Below are 14536 nucleotides of genomic sequence, written 5' to 3' on the forward strand. Positions count from 1 at the left end.
ATAAAAGATTGTTTTAGATAAAGGTAAAAATAGGTTTTGAAGGGGACCTAAAACCCTTAACAAGAAAACAAAAGATAAACCATTAAGTTCCACCAAGTTTTACAAGGACTTGAAACCTACCATTTTAAAAGATTCAAATTCAATTTTTACAAGGACCTAAAATCACAAGATAAAATCAAAAAACAAGACCAAGTTTTAAAAGGACCTAGAAACTAGTTTTAAAATAACAAAACTAGATTAAAAACCTAAAAAATTGACTAGAAACTAGAACAACTACCAAGATAGAGACCAAAAACTAGAAACATAGAAAAACTACTGTTATAGTTCTTTGATCATTTGGACCACCTCTTTTCTAGCCTCCATAGTACTTTGGATGGTATTAACTATAGATCCCACGATGCCCTCAGCTACTTTTTTCCTAGAGCTCTATCTGGTTCATTTACATGGACCACCCAGAGATATGATTTCTTCATTAGTTCTCTTCCCTAAGCTAGCAGCAGCTACACAAATGCCAGAATTAACCTACTCCATATTATTACAACTTTCTTTGATCGATAACTAGAGCTTGTTTTCATATTCCTTTAGTTTGTCTGGTATATTACCAACCTGAATTGCCAACTTAATGGTCTTTATGCAATTAGTTTCTTGGTTCTGCTCCATCGTTGTGACTTTTCTTTTCAAGTTCATTAATTTTTTATACACCTAGGAGTTAGTTTGAAGGGAAGAGTCTAACTTTAAGTTTGTAGTATGTAGGAAAGAAAGCCTTGTATCTCTACCAGCATAATCATACTTATCATCCCCCATATCTTCCTTACCCATAGACTCATTCTTCTCATTCCTTATGTCTTCCTTCACATTTTCAGCATTCTTATTAAAGAGTTCCTCCTTTCCCTTCTCCATTACTTCTTCTTCATCCCTCACTCCTAGGGATTGTTCACTCTGATTGGTATCCTCTTCACTAGCATTACTCAACACAATATTTTTATCATTGCTTTTATCTATCTCCTCCTTACCAGATTCACCCTTGCCACCAGGGTAACCTTCCAAATTCGAGCTAAAATCTCCCACATCTCTGTTCTCCTCCTCATCCACTAACCCCTTCCTCTCCTTTACTATTCCTAGAGTAGGTTTCACTCACAGAACCCTTCTTTTTCTCAGAAGGAGGGGAAGACACAATAGCCTCATTCTTACAATAATTCTCAATCAATAAAATTAATCCTTCATGAAAAATCAAGTGGGTTTCTTCTTTTCTATGAGCTTGGAGACTATGGAGCAAAGAAAATCTCAAATAAAAAGGAAATGAGATTCTATCTTTGTGCCTAAAATGGTTTAGAAACACAAAATGAAATTTATGAACATGTTTAGCTTTACCATCTAAGATAAAGTACTCACAAATGCATGAAAGCACATCCCGCTAGATAACCTTAATTTGGCCCAGTTTGTAAAAATCACCATTCTTTTCCTCCTCATCCATTTTCAAGAACTTCTTAAACGTTGCATTTGTTTATCCATCTAAGAAGATAGAAATGCAACGTCACATGAAATATTGTATCAAAATGTTACTTCTTGTATGGGTTTTGGTGGTATTTTCAAATGGAAAAATATCTAAAATAATTTTTGTTTTAATGTATGTGCTCTTCACACATTGACGAAGACCTCGATGTGACCTAATTTCCATCAAAGGCCCTTCAAAACTAACAAATCCCACAGTTGAAGACACTGTAAAATAGGCCATCAGCCTATACCTACTCTACTTTTATTTTGCTTCATTGTTTCATTAATTTTATTCAAACATTCAACAAGTGTTAGCTTTAACTTCCCTCCTATGATAGCTACTGAAAGAGAACACAATGTTGAATACACAGAGAATAATCAAGGAGGCATGCAACAGCTATTGGAGATATGAAGCTCAACCATTTTTCATTATTCCCTCCAAGAGACTCTATCTCTTCAATTCTTCTACTGACATTCAAGAGTCTCCCTTGGAGCTCTTTTATATATTGTATTCACTGCAACTTGTGGATGTATTTCTAGATTAGATAATATATTCTCCTGCTTAGTGTGGACATAGGCTTTATTGTTTGAACCATAATAAATCTGTGTACTCTACTTTTGCATTATCGTTTATGCATTTTATTGCTTTTCTAACTTTTACAATTGGTATCAGAGCAAGGTATTGCTATTTAGAATTTAGGGTTGAAATTCTAGGATCTTGGAGGAGGTCAAAGTGTAGAAATTTATAGGAAAAAGTTTTGGCCTATGGAAGGTGCAAATGGAGTCGCTATTAATTAAGTAAGATCTAGCACTTGCTTTAGAGGGGAAATGGAAGCAACTAGACATGATGTCTAATGAGGATTCGGAAAAAATGGACAAGAAGGCAAGAGCAACGATTCTTCTTTCACTATTTGAAAATGTGCTCCTTAATGTTGCAACAAAAACAACAACAAAGGTAGTTTGGGACAAGCTAAGAACTACTTATGTAATGGTGTCTGTTGCAAAGAAGGTTTTCATCATGAAGAAACTCTATAGTCTCAAAATGAAGGATGGTGGTAATATAGCAAATCATCTCAATGAGTTTAATACTCTAATCAGTTAAGAAAATTTGGTGGGCATGCCATGAAGTGATGAAAACAAAGCTATCTTATTGTTATGTTCTCTTCCATCCAGTTGGGATGGAGTTGTAACAGCCATAAGCACATCGCTTCCCAATAAGAAAAAGTTATTTTTTGATGAAGTTGCAGCTACTCTTCTCGGTGAAGACATGAGAAGAAAGAGTGATGTTCCCTCATCTGGTGAAGCCTCAACAACAATAAGCATTGACAATAGAGGAAGGAGTCATCAAAGATGTAGAAACTCCAACAATAGAGGAAGATTGAAGTTTGCAAAAGGGACAGATTCAAAAGAAAGCAAAGGGGATTGTTGGTTTTGTGGCAAACCAGGCCACTCAAAGAAAAATTGTCATGCTTTAAAAAGGGCACAAGATAAGGTGTGGGATAGTCAAGCTAACACTACTTATGAGAAGTATGAACCAAGGATTTTAGTTCTTGCTGCAAGTGATACTATTTCAGAATCATGGGTACTTGATTCCAAGGAATCCTTTCATGCTTTCTTATGCACGAAGTTGTTCACAAATTATAATGAAGGTGAATTTGGGAAAATTTATTTCGGTGACAATAATGCTTGTGACATTATTGAGAAAAGTGATATTTTATTACCATCACATGGAGGAGGGTAATGGCTTTTAAAAGATTTTCGAAATGTTCCAAAATTGAACAGAAATCTAATTTCCATTTCTCAACTTCATACTCAAGGCTATCATACATTCTTCAATCCTAATACATAAAAATAACAAAGGGATCTTTGATAGTTGCAAAAGGAGATAAAGTTGGGAGTTTATATATTCTAGAAAGTAACAGTGAAGTGGGAGCTACTATGACAATGGTGGACATAACTCAGAGCTTTGGCATCAAAGGCTTGGGCACATCAGTCAGAAAGGACTCAATGTAATGCTAAAAATAAATCAACTGCTAGGGCTGAAATCTATTGATATAGAATTCTATGAACATTGTCTCTATGGCAAACATAGGTGAGTCAACTTCTTGCAGACTAGTAGTGAGAAGAAGGGTGCACCCTTGGAGCTTGTTCACATAGATGTCTTTGAACCCATTGAGGTAACCTCTTTTGGTAGAGCTAATTATTTCATTACTTTTCTAGATGATTGTACAAGGAAATTTTAGATTTATACGCTCTCTAGGAAATTAGAAGTTTTCTCTAAATTTCAAGTTTTTAAAGGCCTCGTTGGAAAGTAAAGTAGACACAAGATTAAGTGTCTAAAAAGTAATAATGGAGGAGAATTTTGCTCCTCATAATTTGATTCTTTTTATGCAAATAATGGTATCCATCAAATCAAGGTTGTTCCATTTACTCCACAAGAAAATGGAGCATCAAAAAGGTTAACTAGAACAATTCTTGAGAGAGCTCAATGTATGCTCTCTAATGCCAGCTTGAGTAAGGAATTTTGGGCTAAGGCATGCAACATAGTGGTGTATCTCATTAATTAGAGTCCCTCATCATGATTGGACTTTGGAATTCCAAAGGAGGAATGGTTAGGCAAAAGAATTTCATATTCTCACATCCAGGTGTGAAGTATTTTTCCATGTGCCAAAAGAAAAAAGAACCAAGTTGGATTTTAAATCATAGCAGGGTATCTTCATGGGCTATGGTGAGGATCAATATGGGTTTCATATTTGGGATCACAAAGAGAAGGAAATCATCAGGAGCAGAGATTTTTTCTTCAATGAGAAGACATTTCTAGGTTGGCAGCTATAATCAACATTAGAGGAAGAATTTGTGCCCACAATTATTTTGAAAAACAATGACTCAAAGACATATACTAGTGGAAGTCAATAGTTCATTTCTCCTGCGACTTTATTTTCACCAATCTTTGTTACATCTAATTCAAGTAAAAAAGATATTAGAGATGGCACTGAACATCTATTTTTCCTAATAAACGTGATGACTACACACCAAATGTGGTGTTTCCAAGTACTTCAAACTCTTCATATGCTGGTCTAACAATAGATACTGCTGTAATAAATAATAACAGAAGTTGAGGGGGTTATGTCCCCCCCTTCACATGTGGACTTTTCTTCCCCATGTGGAGACAATGTGCCAGTAGTTGTAGTAGCTGCTTTGCCTCCCTCAACTGCTATTCAACCAGCAATTGCAAAGCCATTTGATAGCTCTTAACCCATGTTGATAAACATCTAGAACATGCGGAAAGGAGCTGTAGTTAGCAATTTAGAGGAAAATAACTCTAATTCAAGTGCACTCCATAGGAATGAGGAAAATACTAATCCTCAAAATTCTAAAATTGCTCAAGGACTCAGAAGATCATCTCGATAGAGAAAAATTTCAGCAAAGTTCTCTAATTATGAGTTGTTAGTTGCAAAGGAGGCAGAACTGTCCTTACTAGTGTTTGATCAATTAGAGCCTACAAATTACAAAGCTGCTTATATAACTTCATATTCACAAAAATGGCTAGATGCCATGAGGGAGGAAATGGATTTGTTGATAACAAATCAGAGTTGGGATTTGGTGCCTTTACCATCTAATAGGCAATCTCTAAAGAACAAATGGGTGTATAAAATAAAGGAAGAAGATGGCGGCAAGGTTTGTTATAAGGCCAGATTAGTGGTCAAAAGATATGGATAACTATAGGGTATTGACTTCGATGAGATCTTCTCCCTGGTATTCAAGATGATTACTATTAGAGCCATTCTAGGCTTGGTTGCTACAAGGGATCTTGAGCTGGAGCAGTTGGATGTCAAGACTGCATTCCTACATGGTGATGTAGATGAAGAACTTTATATGATGCAACTAGAAGACTTTGTAAAAAAAGGAAAGGAGCATCTTTATTGCAGATTGAAGAGAAGCTTGTATGGACTGAAGTGGGCCCCAAGGCAATGGTACAAGAAATTTGATAAGTTTATGGTTGAGCACAAGTTCATATGCTTAGAGGCTGATCCATGTGTTTATTATAAATAGTTGCTCATAGGTGAATTTATAATTCTTGTACTACATGTGGATGATATGCTAGTTGCCAAAACTAGTATGAAGATTGTTCATGAATTGAATAAGCATTTGGCAAGCAGATTTGTAATGAAAGATTTGGGGGCAGCTAAGAGGGTACTTGGGATGACCATTTCATGGGATAGATCCACAAGGAAACTTTGGTTATCTCAAAAGCAATACATTGAGAAGGTATTGGACAAATTTGGCATGCTAAATGCCAAACCAATTTGTGTCCCTCTAGCATCTCATTTTCGTTTGACTACTAAAATGTGTCCCACAACACACAAGGATACAAAATTCATGAAGGGAATCCCTTATACTTCAGCGGTTGGTAGCATTATGTATGCTATGATTTCTACACATCTAGATATTGCTCATGCAGTGGGAGTAGTTAGCTAGTTTATGAGTAATCTTGGCAAGCCTCATTGGGAGGTAGTTAAATGGATTCTCCAGTATCTTAAAGACACATCTACTTTCTCTTTATGTTTTGGAATAGATAAGCCAGCATTGCAAGGGTTCGTAGATTCAGATCTTGGTGGTGATTTAGACAAGTGGAGATCTACCTCAGGTTATGCTTTCACATTTGTTGGTGCAGCGATCAATTGGGGCTCTAGATTGCAACATTCAGTCGCTCAATCATCTGCTGAAGCTGAATACATGGCTCTCTCCGAGGGGGCCAAAGAGATGGTATGGTTGCAGATTTTGTAAAAAGAATTGCGTTTGCAACAATAAAATTTTAACCTTTTCTATGACAACAATAGTGCTATATTCATGAGCAAGCATCATACATCTTAGTGATGCTCGAAGCACATTGACTTGTGTTATCATTACATTCAGCATGTGGTTAAAGAAGGAAAACTTCAAGTCATCAAGATTGACACAAAATTAAATCCAGTTGATGCCCTCACGAAGGTTGTAACAGGAGAGAAGTTTGAGTTTTGCCAAGCTTCTCTCAGCATTTCTCACGAAGGTTGTAACACGGGAGAAGTTTGAGTTTTGCCAAGCTTCTCTCAGCATTTCTAGCATGTGATAGCAAGGTTTAGAGTAGGGGAATAGCTTGTAACAGCAGTGGTTGGATTGTTGGGGATATGAAGCTCAACCATTTTTCATTATTCCCTCCAAGAGACTCTGTCTCTTCAATTCTTCTGCTGACATTCAAGAGTCTCCCTTGAAGCTCTTTTATATATTCTATTCGCTGTAACTTGTGGATGTACTTCTGGATTAAATAATATATTCTCCTGCTCAATGTGGATTTAGGATTTATTGGCCGAACCACGATAAATCTGTGTACTTTGTTTTTGCATTCTTGTTTGCGCATTTTATTGCTTTTCTAACTTTTACAGCAGCTTACCCAAAATGAAGCATCGGGTAGGGTAGGTGGCAGCAATGACTGGGCATTTTATAATAAATCTATTCCCCTATGGGACAGATCCTCAAGCTCTGGCTAATTTTTCTACCCATTTCCAATTCGTTATTAACATGAACAACAATATTTATGACAATCATGGAGACGAGCTTGCATTTTCTTGGCACCTCTCGAGTTGGAACAACTAGAGAACGCTTCAGGCGGAGGTTTCAGCTTATTCAATGTGGAAACCTATAATGGATCTCCCCATCCCGTGGTTGCCCTCGAGTTTGACACTTACAACAACGAAATGGATCCCAATGATAATCATGTTGGGATTGATATCAATAGTATATTCTCAAAGTTGACTGTTTCTCTCAACAACCCCAGACTATTCAATACCTCTTGCTACCTGTATCTATTTAACGGTAAACCATGGGATGCCTGGGTGGATTATGATGGTGTAGAAAAGAGTTTGCGTGTCTTTCTCTCTTGTAATCCAAACAACACCAATGTTTCTTATAAATCCAAAAGCCCTCTGTTTAATTGTATAATAGGTCTGCGCGACTATCTACCAGAAAACATCAAGGTTGGCTTGTCGGCTTCCACAGGACACTTCACTGAGACACGTGGTGAGACTTTGGAATTTTTCTTCTAACCATTCGTGGGAAGTCCGAGCTGCTGTGGATGGAACTACAAATCACGATAAAAGAAGATTTATTGTCCAAGTTTTTTTGATATGTCTGTTGTTCGTTGTCGTTGTCTTATGTGGCTATATAATAGTTAGGTGGTCGCAGTATTTCTGAAAAAGCAAAAGAGGAGGCGAGGTGAGGGAAGAGAGTGATCTAGAGCTTGACGAATGCTGTCCTCGTGGCCCCCGAAGCTTTTCCTATGTCGATCTTAGTACCGCAACATGAAATTTTTGCGAGAAAGAAAAGCTTGGGCATGGAGGCTTCGGCAGCATTTACAAAGGCATCCTGCCCTGCACCGGAGAGGTGGTGGCTGTCAAACGAATAGCGCAAGGTTTGAGACAAGGAAGAAAGGAGTATGTTTCTGAAATTCAAACGATCAGCAGGCTGAGACACCGTAAACTTGTGTGGCTTTTAGGATGGTGCCATCAAAAGGGAGAATTACTTCTTGTCTATGAATATTTGCCAAATGGGAGTCTGGATAGACACATTTTTTGGAAGGAGAAGAATACTCTGCAGTGGGACCAAAGATACAGTGTCGCCTGTGATATAGCGTCTGCTCTCGTTTATCTACATGAAGAATGGGACCAGCGTGTCGTCCATCGAGACATAAAGGCAAGCAACGTAATGTTCGATTCCGATTTTAATGCCAAGGTGGGAGATTTTGGTTTGGCAAGATTAATTGAGCGTGATCAGGCAGCTTCCCATACGACCGTGGTGGCTGGCACGAGGGGTTATGTAGCTCCAGAGTGCTATATAACGGGGAAGACCAGTCTAGAAGCTGACGTGTACAGCTTTGGGGCGGTTACTCAGGAAATCGCGTGCGGAAGGTGGCAGGTTGATCACAGCCTTGAAGAATAGTACAATTGCAGACTGGTAGAGTGTGTTTGGAATTTAAATGGAAAGGCAAAGGCACTGGATGCAGCAGATGAGAAACTTGGTGGAAATTTCAATGCGGGGTAGATGTGGAGTGGCTGATTGTTGTGGGGCTGTTGTGCACCCAAAATGAGAGAGGTGATAATGGTAATTAGAAGTGAAGTTGGACTGCCATACGTTCCTTCGGATTTGCCGCTAGCTGTGTGCAGCCAGTGTACTCCGGTTATAATGAGTTCAGGCTTGTCGAGCTCTGTGGTGCTTCTTTCCGGGGTGTCGTCAAGTTCACCAGTCGTCAGGTCGACGGTTTTTTTTACTCGCGACTACAACTGGTTGTGAAAATCTGTAATAAATAGAACTATAATAATATTGTATAGTAAAATAAATAAAAGATAAATTCTAACATTTAAAATTGAAAAAAAAACAAATTACAAAATCTGTCGTCGAGTCCTCTATATTTCACGACTAGCCTTGTCAATTTAGACTATATCAAATTGAAGTGGGAATCTAGAATGGAAATTTCATGTTATAAATCTGTGTTTGGAAAAAATAAAAAACATAATTAATTTTGTTTTATAATTTATATTGGCTTTCTTTCTTGTCATTTCTTCAGTATATATGCAAAAGTTTTACCTAGTTCAATTATGCAAGAGGCTCCTAAGCAGATTTCGAATATGAGATGCATGTACACCTTTTTTTGACAACACTTGATCTTACAAAATTGCCACACGATCAAATGCTAAAAATTCAGCTATAACAACATATAGTTGTCACAACGATGCTTTCCCAAAAGCTATTGTTGATTTATTAGCATTACAAATAATTAAAAAATTCACATGCTAATATGCTATTATAAAGATTGAAATAAAACTTTTACATTACAAGATAATCAAGATTAATTTTTAAAAGAGAGGAGAAGAGAGAGAAGTTGAAGAGAGATAGAGAAATACATATGTATATGTCAATGAAAAAGAGGGAGAGCGAAGAAAATAGATAGATAAAAACAAGATAATAAGGCAGAGGGAAAAATAAATTAAGAAGTAATATGTAGAAATAGATAAGTAAAATATATTCATGAAAACTATCAAATATGTAATAAATAGAACTATAATAATATTGTATAGTAAAATAAATAAAAGATAAATTCTAACATTTAAAATTTAAAAAAAAAACAAATTACAAAAAAATAATATTTTGATATTAAAATATTCTTGTTATTTGTAATAAGATTTTTTTATTTTAAATAATTATTGATTACTCAATGCATATTTTTGTTATTACTTTATTTTTTAAAATGTGTTACTAAGTTCAATTATAACTAATTTATTTTTTATTAATTAAATTTTACAATTCGTAGTAGTTTGTAAAGTATTAAGTTTATTAAATTTTACAAAATTGTGTTACCAATCTCTACAATTCTTGTGACATATTTGTATAATAGAGATTGTGTTTGTGGAGACTTTTGTAGATTATAATCTCATTTTCCTCTAGTGTAAATAATAGAGAAATAGATATGGAAATGGAACAAAAGAAGTTGAGGAATGAAAAATCATGGATCTAATAAGAGTATGCACCATGTGATATCAGTTCTTATAATCTGAACTAAATCAAACAATATAATTTTTTATTTCATCTCATTTTTGTTTGGTAAGGAATATATTTCTTAAACTTTTTAAATTTAAAATAATTAGTTTAAAATAATATATTCATATAAATGTAAAGAACAATTATTTATTTTGCTATTAATTTGCTTCATTTAAAAATAAAAATTAAAATCTAATACACAATATGCAAAAAAAAAAAAAAAACTAGTCTCGAGTTAAGAACAACAACTAACAAGTGTCATATAGTGGCTTGTATTTGTCACATTGTTTAATTAACTAGAATAGTAAAAGAATTTTTTTTAGAGTAATACAAATATTTGAATGATACAAACAAAAATAATTGCATTTGATTGGTTGATATAGAAAATATTAATTAAAATCATTTAGGTCCATAGATAGTTTTTTCACTATTTTGGTTATAATTTTTTGAAATTTAATTTATAAATTTTAGTTTTAGAATGTGTTGGAAGTATCAAGTAGAAAGTCTAAATTGAGTTATTCTCAAATTTTGAATACGGTAAAATCTTTGTGCAAAAATGAATTTAATTAAAATAATGAGATTTCAAGGTGTAGGTTTGAAAACTTCAAACAGAAGTTAATTGTGTAGAGAGAAGTACTCAAGGATTATAGTTTTCTTGATATCTGCTACAATTGTACAAAACTTCTAGTTTTGATATACAAAGGTATAGTAGTTTACTTGGCACAACATGTGCTCTTTTGGTCAAATTGCTATTGTCATTTTAATATTCTTGTTGAAAATAATTAAATATTAAAAGAAAGTAATGAATTTTTAGTTTTCATCCTTACATAGTTTTTACACTATTTTTATTATAATTTTTTTAAAATTTTAATTTATAAATTTTAATTGTAGAATGTGTTAGAAGTATCAAGTACAAAGTCTAAATTAAGTTAGTCTAAAATTTTTACTATGCTAAAATCTTTTTGCAAAAATGAATTGGATTAAAATAATGAGATTTCAAGGTATAGGTTTCAAAACCCACATGGAATTAAATTGTCTAGAGAGAAGTTCTCAAGGATTATAGCTTTCTTGATATCTACTATATGTGTACAAAACTTGTACTTTTGATATACAAAGATATAGTAGTTTACTTGCCATAGCATGTCCTCTTTTCATCAAATTGTCATTGTCAATTTAATAGTCTTGTTGAAAAAAATTAAATATTAAAAGAAAGTAACAATTTTTTTTTATAGAATCAACTTTCTTACTTAAAGATTTAACCCACATAAAGATAAATGAACTAAAAATGAAAAGAAGTTATAAATAATATTAATAAAAATAAAATTATTTATCAATTTTTACATTAAAAAATACTTTTAAATATTGAATTGAAACAAACCAATCAAAAAAATTGGAAGATTTGCATTTGTCACTATTACTATCATATGAAATCATAACATTGAAATTTTAACACCTTACAACCTTTAATTCAAAATCTCAATTAAAAACCTTGAATTACTAATAATAGTAGCCAACTTGTTATATAGCTCCACTATTCAATCATTATGCTTTAAAAGATTAGAATAAAAGTCTATAGTTGGTAAGTCTTTTATAAACTGCTAAGGTGGATAAACTTAGTAGGTAACCCTCAAAATGAGGAGGAACTAGATTTGAAGTTTCTATTCTTGAAAACTAAGCATGTAGTTATAATAAGTTGAATTCATACAAATTATACATCTCAAGTCCTTTTCAAAACATTAGTTTCTATTACACTTAATTGTATTTTAGTGTATAAATCTTTTAATTAAATTGAGAATTTATTAAACATGTTTTATATGGTTGATATATATATATATTTTTTTAGACTGCAAGAATCGGTGCAACACGACCCCCCTATAAATTGTAGTGCACCTGGTAAACTTTTTAACGTGACCGATAGTGCTGGCGCGACACACCCATAGGGGAGACTAGAACCCGTGACCAACCCCCTGCAATAGGGAAGATTTAGCCAACCAAGCTAGGGCCCCTGCCCTTATATGGTTGATATTTTAATATATATGTGCATCCTAAAATATTTGTGTACAATATGAGTAGTGCTTCCTTCAAATTGGCTCCTATAAGATCCAATATAAATGAACCAAATAAATTAACATAAAATACTTTTAATAATTTTAAAACTTAAAATTTCACATTTAAACATTAGACAAATGAAAAATGAAAATAAAACAAAAATAATTACATTTGATTTGCTGAAACTAGGACTACCTGATTGAATAATGTATTGCCTAGATCAAATACAATAATAAAGACCAAACTAAATTAATCTTGTTTGTTTATGTTTATATAAATATATATCATGTGATTTAATAATTAATAAACCATGTGTAAATTCATGGGTATGAAATGAAACATTAAAGAACATAAATTTGTGATTGAAGGAACACTTACCTTACAATTATTATTTCCTCTCGAAGCTGGGATACTAGTGTTTTTACTTAATCCAAACTCTTGATACTAGTGTTTTTGCTTAATCCAAACTCTTGATACTAGTGTTTTTGCTTAATCCAAACTCTTTTTCAACCGGCCAATGAAATTTAACAATTTTATTGCTTGTTGATAATAAGCTAAAGTTACATTATTAAAATTTATTTAAATAATTCAAATATTAGTATTTATCTGCAGTCCAATTGGAAGCCAAGGGAAAAGGCAATGAGAAAATTAGTTCATTTAAAATGTTTAAATAGAGAAAAATTAAAATGACACTTGTGAGGCAATGACATATGTTTGAGAAGTTTACTATATATTTATCTTATAGTGTATCTATAATGGCTTCATTGACTGCATTAAATAAAAATTAATACTAAAAGATTTAGCTGGATTTCTCTAGCTCATACATTTAGTGATTATTAAATAAATTTGTTCCAACATCATCCTTTATCCATTTTGTATCAGAATTATGAGGCGTTCTAACACCAAATTTTCTGTCATATTCTCCACATTTATGTGTTTCTAGATTGAGGCTGATGCAATCAGCGCATCAATATTGTTTCAGATTTTCCCTCTTATTTTGTAGCTTGAAAAATGTTTTCATGGATAGATTTTATTGGTAATTGAGCTAATTTTGTTTCTGGTCTAACTTGAGATTCATTTCTTGCAAGCCATTTTTCCACTAAAGTCAACATTCATCACTGGATGACTTATATCAGTCAAATTTTTCTCTGCAAGAGATCAACAGGAATCAGTTCACTTAATTATTTGTCAATCTAATTGCTAAATTGAACCCAACGTATCTTTTATTCTAGAAACTTTGCAAAATTTACTTGTGAATACAAAGTCAAAACTACACTTGAGAGCACTCAGTGAATCTTTTTGAATTGAGTTCTCAAAGTTTTGTTTTATATTTCATGAGAGCGTTGCCCAAAGAAAAAAATTGCAGAGCTTTTTGTTCCTAAAGTGAAAAAAACATATATAGTACTCAGCTCTCATAAAAATAATTGCTCTGGTCCCACATGGCCATATAGTTTATTCTTGTGTAAAAATTTATGCTCTATCATGAATAATATACCTGGTTTATTTTTGGTTCTTTGGATTTCGAAATGATTTTTTTCCAGGGAATATTTCCTTCTTTCTTTGTTTTTTATTCTTTGATGATAACCACTTTGAAACGAATAGGAGATCAATAATCAGGCACAATCATTGCATATGGTTTGAACAATTAGTTGCTAAAAATTACAATGTTGATGATATCTAAAAATAAAATCAACATTTTCAATCTCTAATACAGAATGAAAGCGATCAACGTAGGTGACTCGAAGGTCCTATTTGGCCACATGAAGAGGGGCTTCGATGCGCTTGTAATGTGTTCATATCAAGTTAGAAACTATAAAAGGTATTAGGTTAATGATGGGTTTAATGTAAAGATTTATGACTTATCATAAAAAGAAAAAACTAATAATATGTTTCAAACGTTTTTACTTTTATTTTTGTTAGGGCTTGAAAACCTAGTACTGTATAAATTGCTCCCTCATAGCTCTATATAAAAAGATAATTTCTTAGATTCATAGAGATAGAAGCAATAAAAAATTTAGGAAATTGTAGGAAAGCACATGAAATGTTACCTTACATGCCTAATTTTGACACAAAAATTGTTCCAATTTTTTTTACTGTATTGCTTGGAATATTTCTACTACTCAGACAAAAAATAACAAGATGTTCCATTCACCACTCAAATGGTACAAAAGACCATTGGCATGAATCCATTTTAGCAATGTAATATTTAAAGATAATGGTTGTAGATCGCCTTTTACAATGGTATATCCAGTGAAATTAAAATAGATATTTCAATAATCTCACATATTCCATTGTAATATCATTTTCTGAACCCAACAAGGAGATGCTGTGGAGACCATCCAGATTCTCAGTGAAAATTTCACATTTCCTTGATGACTTGAAGACATTGGCAGCGAAGAAAAAAATCTACTAGATTTATTTG

The 14536-nt window shown here is 33.3% G+C and overlaps 1 protein-coding gene across 1 annotated transcript in view; it reads left to right on the forward strand.

The window, feature by feature from the left end:
• The first annotated feature begins 8628 nt into the window (after positions 1–8628).
• The window catches only part of LOC149558905 (L-type lectin-domain containing receptor kinase IX.1-like), a 17393-nt gene continuing 11485 nt past the window's right edge, over positions 8629–14536 (forward strand). Inside the window, exon 1 of the mRNA XM_089831101.1 lies at positions 8629–8787. Coding sequence (XP_089687227.1) covers positions 8629–8787 — 159 coding nt within the window. The remainder of the gene's footprint in view (positions 8788–14536) is intronic.

Source organism: Cupressus sempervirens, chromosome 5 (genome assembly GCF_028749045.1).
Source record: "Cupressus sempervirens isolate cs-2001-9-10 chromosome 5, ASM2874904v1, whole genome shotgun sequence".
Lineage (NCBI taxonomy): Eukaryota > Viridiplantae > Streptophyta > Pinopsida > Cupressales > Cupressaceae > Cupressus > Cupressus sempervirens.